The 15,022-nt window shown below is 43.2% G+C and overlaps 1 protein-coding gene across 1 annotated transcript in view; it reads left to right on the top strand.

Annotated features, from left to right (window-relative positions):
• The first annotated feature begins 4,100 nt into the window (after window positions 1–4,100).
• Window positions 4,101–15,022, top strand: part of LOC121567290 (ankyrin repeat and fibronectin type-III domain-containing protein 1-like) — a 185,355-nt gene continuing 174,433 nt past the window's right edge. The window contains exons 1-2 of the mRNA XM_041877213.2: window positions 4,101–4,265; window positions 9,990–10,222. Coding sequence (XP_041733147.2) covers window positions 4,211–4,265; window positions 9,990–10,222 — 288 coding nt within the window. The 5' untranslated portion in view covers window positions 4,101–4,210. The remainder of the gene's footprint in view (window positions 4,266–9,989; window positions 10,223–15,022) is intronic.

Below are 15,022 nucleotides of genomic sequence, written 5' to 3'. Positions count from 1 at the left end.
GCTACACATCAAACCAATCAAATGCCTTGCTTGGGAGGAGCGCCAATAGTGCTCACTAGATTAGTGTCGTAGGTGCAACAGTGCGTGATGATTATTTTTACTGTCTATGGGAAATCACCGATTTTAAAACCCCATCTATTATGTTGATGTATGTCGATATTGTGTATAGAGCACACTTCTGACAAAGCAGAATTCAGTTTTTCCTCCAGGTTTTCTTCCATTTTCTACAATGTCGCAAACTAGTGTATAGAACAACTCTCTGCAAAATGTGTCCTTACCAGTCTGAAAACACTGATAAACATGCATGTGGGGGGATGGTTCTTGAAATGTGACCGACCTCCTAGATTCGGTCTTATGTAGCAACATTTGAAATGGTGTTTTTTACATTGGATAAAAGTAGAGACACAGAGCTTGAAAATTGTATATTATACACTGCAGTTGAGGAACAAATGGGAAAGTAATTCTGCTTTGATAGTTGATAAACTTGTAACCCCACTTATCAGAAAATGGCCCTTAAATGTTTTGGGACACTTACTGGAGAGCTCTTCTTTGTCTACACCCATTCAGCATAGTTCACACCATTTTAAGCCTTAGCCCCACCCATCTCTTTAAAGATTCACATATGAGGCCATGTGCTAAACAGTGAGTACGGTAGTGTACAACCAAAGATTTCAAGACTAAAGGCTGGTTTATACTACTTCTATTGACATGTCTGTATACAGTTTTCGCAGTGACATCATGAACATTCTATTGTCGTCTGACATCAAACTTGTCGTTGTCATTATGAAAAAGTATAAACACAAAAACGACAGACTGCATGACTGAGGGTCCAAAATAGCATAACTGGTGCATTTGAACACTAATAAACCCATCTGTTTAAAAATGAATTTAGTATATGTCAATCTAGCTAACCAAGCAACTAAAAGCAACTTTCTAAACAATGTTTTTGGTTAGTTTCTATCTTGTTAGAAGGTGTAAACGGTACAGTGAAATGGTTACTTGAATAGTGGAGTATTTTGTTTAGACATGTAGCTAACTAGCTAAACAATTAACCATAATCCCAACTCATAACGTTACTACCCTGCATGAATCTACAGGTAGCTAAAGCTAACCAATGTCAGCTAGCTAGCTAACATTAGGCTATAACTAACAATGCAAATGGGTCTGAGATACAAATAACATTACTACACAGATCATACACGTAACATTAGCTAGCGAGCCTGCCAGCCAGCCAGCCAGCTAACATTAGCTAGATAGCTACCAGCAGGCTTTAACTTGCAATGAAAACAACTTTCTGACAAATTAGAAACTTATATCTGAAAAGGTAGCTAGCTAGACTCTCTTACCTGTATACATGGATGAACACTTCTCCCTCTCTGTCACGGATGCCATGGTTGCCCTTAGTTTGAAGATGTAATCCAGACAGGTGTTTTATACAACAGCCTTCTGTGTTCTGTTTTCGACTCCCTCTGCATTTGCAATCAAACACCTGAATTTTCTCCATCTCCTTAGCTATCATACTCTGCTTTCACCGGGCATTCCACTGATTTCAAAACTCGGTCCTCCAGAAAGTGAAGAGCCTTAGCAACACTTGTGCAGTTCTTTGTGATATCTTTCAAAAAAAGCAGATTTAGAAAGGATTACCTACACATACTAAGAAGCTCATGTTATAGACAGAAGTGTGCTACATGGCAGACCAATCCAAACTCATCTCTAGGCATGTCCAGCCCATCCATTATCTCAGCCAATCACGGCTAGCGGAAAGGTTCCTGTCTTTTTCCAGGGTTAAACCAACTAGGCTCATAATTTAACAATTTTATTCGTATTTACAGATGGCATACATGTTTGTTTTTAATGCACATGAAAGTTCACATGTTCCAGAAGGCATTTCTGTCCCCCAAAAAAACATTTAGATAAATAAATAAAATGTATGTTCAAATGCCTCTCCTGTGAAGTAGTGATGCACCTAGTTTCCTGAAACGAGTCACAAATGTAACATCCAATCAAAATCTTGCCACTGGGAGCCAGCGGACCATTCAAACCGTTTTTGCAATAAAACATTATCCAGACCTCCAAGCGACGCGTGACAGCGACGCGGTTTTGGAGGTGTGGCAACACGAGACTACTACTAAGCTAACATATGGAATTGTTTTATGATGGTCATGCCAAGGATAATTTTGCTATTTGATTTAGAATTTTAGGACCCCAGTAGTTATATAAAAACATATTAAACAAGTATTTGATAAAACATTGAATTTGGCCTTACTGCTATTAGCCCATAGAAACGCATTGAACAGAGAATTAAAAAGAAATATTAAAAGGAAGTATGTTTTGAAGTGTCTGTCCTATATCTGAGAGAAATAAGAAAGCTCTGTAAAAACATAGAATTATTTTTACCATAGAATTATATCTATGACGTGGAAATGCCCTATTCACTTCCATTTTGGCCCAGTACCAGGGTACCTTCAGACACTCTCATCTTTCCATAGAGGGGTCAAATACATTTTTTAGGCCAAACCGTTCGGACGCTACAGACTTTTTTGTGAGAAGACCGATTTTCGAGCTGTCTCCTAGTCTGACAAACAACGCTGTAGCTCTGCCACCTTCCTCCACAGATGCGAAAGGCCGACATTGGCGGATGCGGTGGATTGAGACGCAGACCAATGCAAGAAAACACATATCTCTAGCTTAGAAAGATTTTGATGGGGATATTTGTATTATTGATTTATTAACCTTATTGATTTATTAACCTCTCTCATGTAACCCCGCTCCTCCGCACACTCCACTGGCTTCCAGTTGAGGCTCGCATCTACTACAAGACCATGGTGCTTGCCTACGGAGCTGTGAGGGGAACGGCACCTCCTTACCTTCAGGCTCTGATCAGACCCTACACCCAAACGAGGGCACTACGTTCATCCACCTCTGGCCTGCTAGCTCCCCTACCTCTACGGAAGCACAGTTCCCGCTCAGCCCAGTCAAAGCTATTTGCTGCTCTGGCACCCCAATGGTGGAACAAGCTCCCCCACAACGCAAGGACAGCGGAGTCACTGATCACCTTCCGGAAACACTTGAAACCCTACCTCTTTAAGGAATACCTGGAATAGTATAAAGTAATCCATGAAAATGTATGCATTCACTGCACGTCGGCTAAAAGTGATTGCTAAGTGGCATATATACATTTATGACTAGGTTTTTACTGTTATAGCCTATTAATGTTGATTGTGGCTTTGTGTGAATGCACTATTCTGAGTAAGGCCTATTAGACTTATGATAGTGCTACTACAGATATTGATTTACTACCGTATGACAACTCTCTTATTTCATTATATTGAGATGAAAACCTTGGTGAATATAATTGTTATTGTATACAAATTAGTAGATGGTTCTCTTTTTTTAATCACGGCTCAGCACGGACCACATAAATGTGATATAATTAATTGGTGGGTGCCTATATTTGTCCTATTACACACTTGTACAATTGTGTATTAGAAATGTGTTTCTTGCATATCCCAACACCCCCTGAGACACCCGCAGAGAGTTGGGGTCAGAGCCAGGGTCCACCATTTACCAGCGTCCCTGGAGCAATTGGAGTAAATTAGGTGTTCATGTGGTGTCGGAGTTATCGGAAATACTAGATTCTGACTGGGAATAATCTAAGTCGTATTTACAAGTCGGAAAGTCTGAGAATCTTTTATTTCCAGAGTTGCCGAGTTGTAAGGTTTCATCACATACCTTTCACCTTCTCAACCAAAGATGACAACAAAACCGTTTTTGACAAATACAAACGAATCAATGTTGATAATGTAGCTAGTTTGATCATATTGTTAATGTTAAGCAAGCTAGCTAACTTTATTATTAGCAAAGTTAGCGAGCTTATCTAGGTAGCAAAATAAATCATATTTTTGGTTACAGAATTCAAACCAGCAACCTTTAGGTTACTGGCCCAACACTCTAACCTCCAGGCTACCTGCTGCCCCATACAGTTAAATGAACTCTAAGTCACTATAACAACATCTGCTGAAAGTCCATATTATTTTATTGTTATATTACTGATTACCTGTTATTGATTTGTCTCACCACCAGGTCGTTAGAGAGGAAGTTGCAGAGGCCTCTATTGGCCAAGTCCCGGACACTACCCAGCATCCCCCAGTCCCCTACCGTGGCCAGAGTCCACCACTCAGACCTGATTGGTGGGAGTCCTCCTCGCAGGATGTCTTTGGCCAGCAACAGCCATCTGCCCAAGGCCTGCACTCTGCCCCCTGCAGGTTAGAAAACACCTTACTCTCTCTCTCTCTCTCTCTCTCTCTCTCTCTCTCTCTCTCTCTCTCTCACACACAAACACATGCACGAACACACACACACAACCACAGGAAAGGCATGCTTCTCAAAATGCTCGTGCTCTTGGGGGCTGTTTTAAGTAAGTAGCCTACCTTGTAACCTTGTCCCCAGGCTGATTGTGCATAGGCGGAAGTTTCTGGTGAACGAGATAGACTTACTTACCTTGAGACATAAGTATTACGATGGTAGCTAATTGTTTTGTGTAAGTGTGTCTCTGTATAAATATACACGGCAACACTCAAAGCATTCGGAACACGGCACAGCAGGCTTTGGAGAGATGACCCGCTGTTTCCCAGGACTCTCTGACATTCCCGCCAGTGACGTACGCCTGGCTCGAACGTTTCACATGCAAACGGCGGGCTGAATACTGACAGAAAGCTGCTGCTGCTGTGTATATTTGGTAGCCTACTAGACGGATGGTCGCCAGTTCAGAGGGGAGGCAGAGCTTGACGAAGCCGTCTGATTCCTGTCAGATATGCGGTGAGACAAGTCTTCCAATCTCTTCCCCTCACACTTCTGTAATTTCCCCGCGCCTTTGATATCTGATTCACTTGTTACAAAGCACGCCCTCTGCCTAGACAGGGCACATGTCTGTCGGTCATGGATATATTCTATTTTTATATCAAATGCGTATTTCCTTCACCTGAGCCAGTAGCTCTAGATTGGGTAGATGATAAGATGGATGATGACACATGGAAGTTCAAAAGGTAAGCGCCGCTGACATAGATAGGGAGTGTATTCGGAAATGATTCAGACCCCTTCACTTTTCCACATTTTGGTACGTTACAGCTTTATTCTAAAATTGATTCAATTGTTTCCCCCCCCCCCCTCATCAATCTACACACAATACCCCATAATGACAAAGCAAAAACGGGTTACATTTTTTTTTTGGCAAATGTAAAAAATAATATCACATTTACAGAAGTAATCAGACCCTTTACTCTGTACTTTGTTGAAGCACCTTTGGCAGCGATTACAGCCTTGAGTATTCTTTGGTATGACGCTACAAGCTTGGCACACCTGTATTTGGGGAGTTTCTCCCATTTTTTTCAAGCTCTGTCAGGTTGGATGGGGAGCGTTGCTACACAGCTATTTTCAGGTCTCTCCAGAGATGTTCGATCGGGTTCAAGTCCGGGCTCTGGCTGGGCCACTCAAAGACATTCAGAGACTTGTCCTGAAGCCACTCCTGCGTTGTCTTGGCTGTGTGCTTAGGGTCGTTATCCTGTTGGAAGGTGAACCTTTGCCCCAGTCTGAGGTCCTGAGCGCTCTGGAGCAGGTTTTCATCAAGGATCTCTCTGTACTTTGCTCCATTCATCTTTCCCTCGATCCTGACTAGTCTCCCAGTCCCTGCCGCTGAAAAACATCCCCACAGTATTGGCCAGGTGATGAGCGGTGCCTGGTTTCCTCCAGTAGTGACGCTTGGCATTCAGGCCAAAGAGTTCAATCTTGATTTCATCAGACCAGAGAATCTTGTTTTTCATGGTCTGAGAGTCCTTTAGGTGCCTTTTGGCAAACTCCAAGCGGGCTTCCGTCTGGCCACTCTACCATAAAGGCCTGATTGGTGGAGTGCTGCAGAGATGGTTGTCCTTCTGGAAGGTTCTCCCATCTCTACAGAGGAACTCTGGAGCTCTGTCAGAGTGACCATCGGGTTCTTGGTCACCTCCCTGACCAAGGCCCTTCTCCCCAGATTGCTCAGTTTGGCCAGGTGGCCAGCTCTAGGAAGAGTCTTGGTAGCTCCAAACTTCTTCCATTTAAGAATGATGGATGTCACTGTGTTCTTGGGTACCTTCAATGCTGCAGAAATGTTTTGGTACCCTTCCCCAGGTCTGTGCCTTAACACAATCCTGGCTCGGAGCTCTACGGACAATTCCTTTGACCTCATGGCTTGGTTTTTGCTCTGACGTGCACTGTCAACTGTGGGACCTTATATAGACAGGTGTGTGCCTTTCCAAATCATGTCCAATCAATTTAATTTACCAGGTGGACTCCAATCAAGTTGTAGAAACATCTCAAGGATGATCAATGGAAACAGGATGCACCTGAGCTCAATTTCGAGTCTCATAGCAAAGGGTCTGAATACTTATGTAAATAAGGTATTCCTGTTTATTTTTTTGTAATAATTTTGCTAAAATGTCTAAAAACCTGTTTTCTCTTTGTCATTATGGGGTATTGTGTGTAGATTGATGAAGATTTTTATTTATTTAATCCCTTTTAGAATAAGACTGTAACGTAACACAATGTGGAAAAAGTGAAGGGGTCTGAATACTTTCCGAATGCGCTGTAGATAGGCTATCTTTTGTATGGATGGACAGGAAGCTATTTTATGGTTTCTTGTCAAGTCTTATCTGCTGATAAAAAGGAAAAGAGACGTTGGCATAGAAAAGACTGGCATACTTTGCAAAAGTTTGACCTACAGCCAGTAGGCTTGGCTATAGCCTACTTTAAGAGTTAGGAATAGGTCTAAATGCAAGGCAACTGGAAACTGTGGAGCACCCTCAGTGCAAAAATAATACATAAGTGAATAGATAAGTGATTGTAGGTTGTAAATAGATAGTCATAGCCATTTTGTCTCGTATCCAAACTTGAGTCTTTGTTGCACTGTGAAAGGTATGGCCCAAAACAAATCCAAAACAGCATTAAACACCAGCTCCCCACATTCCCAAGGCTTGTCTGTGAAATTATCACCCACGCACCACATTCCCAGTCTCCCTGGCAGACCTGACAACTGTAAGAGAGCCGTCAGCCGGAGCGGAGGGGTCGCCAGTTCAGGGCGGCAGGGGCTGAGTGGGAGCAGCCTCGCATAAGCCAGAGCCAGCCTGACTCGTTTGACTCTCCTACTCGCCTGACCCTCTCCCCAAGAAATATGTCCCCATAAAACAGAGCCATCACCCTGAGTCGGTCCTAATAAATTCTGTGGTATGTTCCATTTGGGAAGATGAAAGTTGAAGTATTTGCTGTTTAAAGGGAACGAGCTAGCACGGGTTCCCTTTGAAACAAAGTGGCATGTTCTGTTAACGCTCCCTGAACGTTTCCTTATTGTTATTGCAAGAGGCAGGCAGGCAGGCAAGGCAGTAGTTGGGGAGATATTTTCTTAGCAGCAGTAGAATCTTTCATAACCCACTCTAGGGCCACCCTGTGCCAGTCAGCCTGCCGGAGCTGTCACTATGTGAGCCACTGAACCGACTCGCTCCCTCCCCCGCTCTCTACTCTTATTTCCCTCTGTGTGACTGCAGAGTGAAAAAAAGAAAACACTAGAGAAGAATGAAGAGGCAAACATGTCAACAAATTCCCCAAATAGCCCCAAATCAGCGAATTTCGGATTCGGAAGCAGCAATAGTTGTTGCGAACCCTTCTCTTGCTTGCCCTCTCTCTCTCTGTCCTGTCTCTCTCTCTCTTTCTCTCTCTCTCTTTCTCTCTTTTTCGGGTCTTACATAGACCCGAGACCCGATGACAATCAAACAGGATCCAACCCGGACCCGAGGGACAAGTTAGAATTTCAGACCCGCACCTGATCGGGCCCGGGTCAGGTCTCAGGTATATTGGGTCCACCTGGTCCCGGGAAGACCTCTAATTGCTACTAGGGCCAAAGCTTTATAGAATGTTATTGCTACAGCCAATACTTTATATACCATTTTGTTATTAGTACGAGAGTCAATGCTTTATAGAATATTATTAGTATTAGGGCCAATGCTTTGTAGAATGCTAATCCACAACCAGTTTTTTTCCACATCATTTGGTTATTGATTATTATTGTTGCAGCACCAGAAAGAATATAGTTTTGCTGTGTCCTGGAAAGTTCTGGAGAGCAGTTTGATTGAATAAAGTACACAGTATTTGTACGATCAGACGCTCAAAGTTCGACTAAATTAAAGTACTTAATTGCTCTTCTTTCGTGACTAATGCTCTTTCACCAAAACAGGATGTGCAAACAGTCAAATTAGAAGAAAGGACAAAAACAAAGAACTCTCTCTCTCTCTGTGTCTCTGTCTCTCTCTCTTTGTCTCTGTCTCTCTCTCTGTCTCTCTCTCTCTCTCTGTCTCTCTCTCTCTCTCTCTCTCTCTCTCTCTCTCTCTCTGTCTCTGTCTCTCTCCTCTCTGTCTCTCTCTCTCTCTCTCTCTCTCTCTGTCTCTCTCTGTGTCTCTCTCTCTGCTGTCTCTCTCTCTCTCTCTCTCTGTCTCTCTCTCTGCTCTCTCTCTCTCTGTCTCTCTCTCTCTCGCTCTCTCTCTGTCTCTCTCTCTCTCTCTGTCTCTCTCTCTCTCTCTCTCTCTCTCTCTCTCTCTCTCTCTCTCTCTCTCTCTCTCTCTCTCTCTCTCTCTCTCTCTCTCTCTCTCTCTCTCTCTCTCTCTCTCTCTCTCTCTCTCTCTCTCTCTCTCTCTCTCTCTCTCTCTCTCTCTCTCTCTCTCTCTCTCTCTCTCTCTCTCTCTCTCTCTCTCTCTCTCTCTCTCTGTCCCTCAGGATGTGTTTCTTTACTCAACCTCTGTTTCACCATGGCATCAACCCTTCAGCCCTATAGCACTTTAATCCCACCAGCCTACTTCTGTTCCTGATGATCACAGAAAAACAAACAAGTAAACCATTTACTTAAGCCCATCAGAGTAACTGAGCGCTTCCATTTTAACCCCCCTGACTTCCTATTTAAAAAGTGTTTTTGCATGTGCCGTCTCTGGTGCAAATATTACATTGAGACAGATTTGAGTCTTGTGCCACATTTGTTGCCTAGCAACCGGTGTCATCGGCCACGGAGCGCCAGACATGACTGTGGAGCACCAGACATTCTTTATTCAAGTTCCTTAATAACCAGCCTCTCCATTCAATATCAATGACTGGGCTTTTTTCACCACCAGCATTTTAACAGTTCAGATATATATATATAAAATCCCAAACACAAAGAACATGGACAACAAACAATGCTATATACAGGTGTCGTCAGATCCCAGTGTCTTTTCTACTTCAACAGTATAGATGTTAGTCTGGTGATTTAAACAGTTGACATAATGTTCCCTGAAAGATAGACAGCAATATTCGCTCACTGATTAATTGATTCCAACAGCAGACATACACTATAACTCCCATGTTGCGTTGCGTTAACTCTAGTCAGATGTTAGTCCAGGATGTTTGATGATGGATTGATGTCAGGAACCATTAGCACAGTCCGTTTAACGCTGACAGTAGATATTAGTTTCCTGTGTGTTTGATAGGAGCTCGTGTGATGTCAGAGCTCATAGAAATACACCAGTCACATCCTTTACAGTCACGGAATATTTATATATTCTGTTTTACGAGAAGCATTTATATGAAAGGCGGGGTTGGGGTATGAAAATACATCGCTCCTCCTAAAGCGATAGTTCAGAGTTATATCTGTATTGCTTAATGATCTGGAATATAGTTAATGGAGAGGGAGGATTTGTGTATTTATTTGTCTTGACTGGCAAACATAAACAGTGTTTTTTTATGCGAAGTTTATTGACATTTGCCTCTGTCTCTTTCCATCTCTCTCGCTATCTCTTTCTCTCTCTCTATCCCCTCCCCCTCTCTCTCCCCCTCTCTCTACCCCCTCTCTCTGTCCCCCTCTCTTTTCATCCCCCCTCTCTCTCCCTCCACCCCCCCTCTCTCTCCATCCACCCCCCTCTCTCTCCATCCCTTTCTTCCAGAGGAGCTGTGGCGTCTGGAGGACGACGAGGAGGGCGAGGAGGAGGCGGGGAGTCTGTGTGCCGCCGCCCGCCCCCGCTCACAATCGCCCTTCTCCCACTTCCGCACTCGCACCGCATACCTGCGCAAGAGCGTCTCCGTGGACGACCCCCTGGGCATGGTAGACTACTGCTCGTCGGCGCCCCTCGAGGGCAAAGGCAGTCGCGGCGGCAAGGGCAAGCTCAAGAGGAAGTTTGTAAGTACCCCACTTCCTGTCTTTCCTTTCAAAAGAGCATAGAGAGATTATCCCAGCCAACACACAACCACCACACAATGTTGTCTCAAAGTTGGCTCCAAGTTATGGGTCTCAACGTGATATCGGTCTTCTCAGTTCAAAAGACAACCTAGAGAATTCTGTCCCTTTTCAAATGACCGTATTTGTGATTGTGTGCAAAGCTGTCATCAAGGCAAAGGGTGGCTATTTGAAGAATCTCAAATATAAAATATATTTTGATTTGTTTAACACTTTTTGGGTTAGTACATGATTCCATATGTGTTATTTCATAGTTTTGATGTCTTCACTATTATTCTACAATGTAGAAAATAGTAAAAATAAAGAAAAACCCTTGAATGAGTAGGTGTTTTCAAACTTTGGACCGGTAGTGTAAGTGTTTGCCAAGTGGTTGACCTCAGAAATATCATTATCAATGATCAATGCATGGCTCAAAATGAATGCATTTGAACGCAATCGGTTCTTCCAACGATTCTGCCTACGGTAGGTCAATAGAGACTGAACACTAAGGATTTTGTTGAAAATACTTTCAGAACACACAGTAGTAACTACCAATTGACCTCAAGTCTACAACACAACCAGACGGTTAGGGCCGCTGCCTTCAGCATGAACTTATAGGCCTAATGTGTCCCTTCTGACAAAAATAACTCAATCCCCTTGATTTACTTGATTTAGTTACGTGTTTCACATATGGACAGTCCAGGGATATTTTACCCCTGATCTTGATAAGAAATGACCAGACACTTTTGGATAACATAAATAGGAAACTAATAAAATAATAACAGTAGGCTACACTAACATTAGTTTCCATTCATACAATGTTTTTGGTAAATTGCCACAGTAGATTTCCCGTGGTAAACGAGGAAATACTTTACTTATAATGTACGGATGCTTGTCAAATAGGTAAATCACCCTTAGTCTGTTAACCTTTTACTGCAGTGCAGTGCCTTAGACCACTACCAATAACCACAGAGTGATTATTGGTAGTCTTAAATCTACCGAGTGGTGCAGTGGTCTAAGGCACTGCATTGCAGTGCTAGCTGTGCCACTAGAGATCCTGGTTCGAATCCAGGCTCTGTCGTAGCCGGCCGCGACCGGGAGACCCATGGGGTGGCACACAATTGGTCCAGGGTAGGGGAGGGAATGGTCGGCAGCGATGTAGCTCAGTTGGTAGAGCATGCATGGCGTTTGCAACGCCAGGGTTGTGGGTTTGTTTCCCACGGGGGGCCAGTATGAAAAAATAATAATAAAAATGTATGCACTCACTATCTGTAAGTCGCTCTGGATAAGAGTGTCTGCTAAATGACAAAAAATATAAAAAAGTATACACCCCACACACATGGTTATGGAATTATAAAAAAGAAAACACCTGTACCATGTCAGATATAGAGTTGAAATGTATTACATTTTGAGTTTGCATCCCAATATACATCACAGAAGACTGAAATATAACAAAACTGTTTGACATAGAAACAACAGTTTTTTAAAATAATCTTTATTAATTATGAAATTATGAAAATATTAATAACGTTCCACCAATGAGACCAAAGAGGACGCTTTTGGTAATTGACTGCAGGAAAGGGCTACGAAAGGACTAAGTTGTTCCCCTTGACAATACCAACCAGAGGGCGAACACACAGTATCTTGAAAGACTTTGGTTGCAAGCAGGACTAAGGCAGAGAGGAAGAGGCGAAGCGAGAGGGCTCACTCTCGCCTAAATCTGTCCAGAATAAGCCCAATGTGTTTCTATGGGCTTAATATGCAGACCTAAACTTGTCGCCTGCCTTCCTGCCTTTGGGACAACGACTCCCATTGTAGGCCTCCTGTAGCTCAGTTGATAGAGCATGGCGCTTGCAACACCAGGGTTGTGGGTTCGATTCCCACGGGGGGGCCAGTATGGAAAATGTATGCACTCACTAACTGTAAGTCGCTCTGGATAAGAGCGTCTGCTAAGTGATTAAAATGTAAATGTTAGGGCGGAGATATGAGCATCTCGTCATTGTATACAGATCTCTGAATAAAGTAACACCTGCATAATCTTTTATGGAGCGGTAATGAGGTGACATAAAATGGTTGCAATTGAGATCAGTTGTGCGGGTGAATTTGGCGCATATTGATGGTTTAACGAGACATCAGCTGGTTGCAATAGGCCTCTTGTTATTTGATTATTCCGATAGGCTCTGTTTTGTAGACTACCCGTTAGCCTATCCATTTTCATATAATGAATGGTGTGATAACCGATAATAGGCTACTGTTTGTGTTTCCCTGGCTGAGTTGATGAGCTGTTTTGGGCCATCAGTTGAACAGATGTAGGTCTACTGTAGAACAATCAACTTTCCTCCAGTGTGGATGCTCACCCACGTTTTATAGTTAGGCTATATATAATTTGCAGAGGTGGGTAGAATAATGAAAAACTGTACATGCGTAAAGGACTGTTAGATTGTAATTCTGCCATGTATAAGTAAAAGTAGCCCACTTAAACTACTCAAGTAAGTGTGAAAAGTATCTGATCAGAAAACGACTTAAGTACTAGTTACAAATTGAGTTAGTACATTTTTTATACCTTATGGTAAACTGTGACATCAAACAAAAAGGACAAGAACTTAGTGAAATTGATTTGACATTCATTTATTATTTAAGCCTGCCAGCACCATCTTGCAGATGTCCTCCAGCACAGGTAGTCTCCAATGAAGACTGACCTCAAACAAAGTCCATAGGCTGTACAGTTTCAATTGCGGTCTTATTCAAAGTTGACTTAATATCTATCAATGTGCTCAATTTCATAAAAAGGTAAATGGTACTCGACATTGGAATAATTTAAAATTATTAATAGCATTAATGAAAATGTATTTCACAATATCATTTCAGGTACATGTGATGGTGAATGCGTACTAAAAACATTTACACCAAGTGTGATGTTTAATTTTTCACTCAGAATGCAATATCAAGGAGGATCAAGTAACTGTTACAACAGTCAAACAACAATCAATATCAACATTTCACTATCAGTTGTGTTACTAGTGTGCAAATTAGACACATTTCAGCATGGAATAAACATGAAGGTAGGTATCCAGGTAAGAATCATACAGTCCAGATATCAAGTGCCATAGTCAAGTCAATCATATTTTTCCTCCTAAGGTAGGATTTACCCTCCATCCTCCTTCTCTTCCGAACCTCTCCTTTCCACTTTGAAGGGTATTTATTTTCTTCGCTGGCCCATTCTCCTCCCCCTCGGTTGTGGCGCTAAAAGCTGTAAATAAACACACAATAGAATGTATTTCTAGTATATGGCACAAAAAGCTTACTGAGATGATACACTGACTGTATGACAGATGTGCTTATAGGCCTTGTCATAAAACAGAAGGACATTTCAGACACACACAAACACACACAGAGTGAGAGAGAGCAATGGAGTGAGAGGATGGTGCGCTGCACTGACCAGTTGATCTAGCTAACGTTAGCTAGCTACATGGTTGACACTGCAGCTAGCTAGCTACCTTAGCCAGCTTATCTAGTGGCAACCTAATGTGATAGCTATTGCCACACACATCTGATTAATCTGTGCAATGCTGATGCCAATGATGAGGTGGCTAAGTTATCCAACAAGCAGAGATCATATGGGGAGCTAAAAACAGGAGATTAAACTTTGTCTGTCAGATACTCGGTAAGCCAAAGCTAACTAGCTAGCTAAACTCAGCAAACAAAGAAACGTCCTCTCACTGTCAACTGCGTTTATTTTCAGCAAACTTAACATGTGTAAATATTTGTATGAACATAACAAGATTCAACAACTGAGACATAAACTGAACAAGTTCCACAGACATGTGACTAACAGAAATGGAATCATGTGTCCCTGAACAAAGGGGAGATCAAAATCAAAAGTAACAGTCAGTATCTGGTGTGGCCACCAGCTGCATTAAGTACTGCAGTGCATCTCCTCCTCATGGACTGCACGAGATTTGCCAGTTCTTGCTGTGAGATGTTACCCCACTGGCCCTAGCCCTCACCCTCCGATCCAACAGGTCCCAGACATGCTCAATGGGATTGAGATCCGGGCTCTTCACTGGCCATGGCAGAACACTGACATTCCTGTCTTGCAGGAAATCACGCACAGAACGAGCAGTATGGCTGGTGGCATTGTCATGCTGGTGGGTCATGTCAGGATGAGCCTGCAGGAAGGGTACCACATGAGGGAGGAGGATGTCTTCCCTTGTAACGCACAGCGTTGAGATTGCCTGCAATGACAACAAGCTCAGTACGATGATGCTGTGACACAGCGCCCCAGACCATGACGGACCCTCCACCTCCAAATCGATCCTGCTCCAGAGTACAGGCCTCGGTGTAACGCTCATTCCTTCGACGATAAACGCGAATCCGACCATCACCCCATGTGAGACAAAACCATGACTCGTCAGTGAAGAGCACTTTTTGCCAGTCCTGTCTGGTCTAGTGACGGTGGGTTTGTGCCCATAGGCGACGTTGTTGCCGGTGATGTCTGGTGAGGACCTGCCTTACAACAGGCCTACAAGCCCTCAGTCCAGCCTCTCTCAGCCTATTGCAGACAGTCTGAGCACTGATGCAGGGATTGTGCATTCCTGGTGTAACTCGGGCAGTTGTTGTTGCCATCCTGTACCTGTCCCGCAGGTGTGATGTTCAGATGTACCGATCCTGTGCAGGTGTTGTTACACGTGGTCTGCCACTGCGAGGACGATCAGCTGTCCGTCCTGTCTCCCTGTAGCACTGTCTTAGGCGTCTCACAATACG

The sequence above is a fragment of the Coregonus clupeaformis genome, chromosome 1, assembly GCF_020615455.1.
Source record: "Coregonus clupeaformis isolate EN_2021a chromosome 1, ASM2061545v1, whole genome shotgun sequence".
NCBI classification, from domain to species: domain Eukaryota; kingdom Metazoa; phylum Chordata; class Actinopteri; order Salmoniformes; family Salmonidae; genus Coregonus; species Coregonus clupeaformis.
This window is presented reverse-complemented; position numbering and strand designations above follow the sequence as displayed.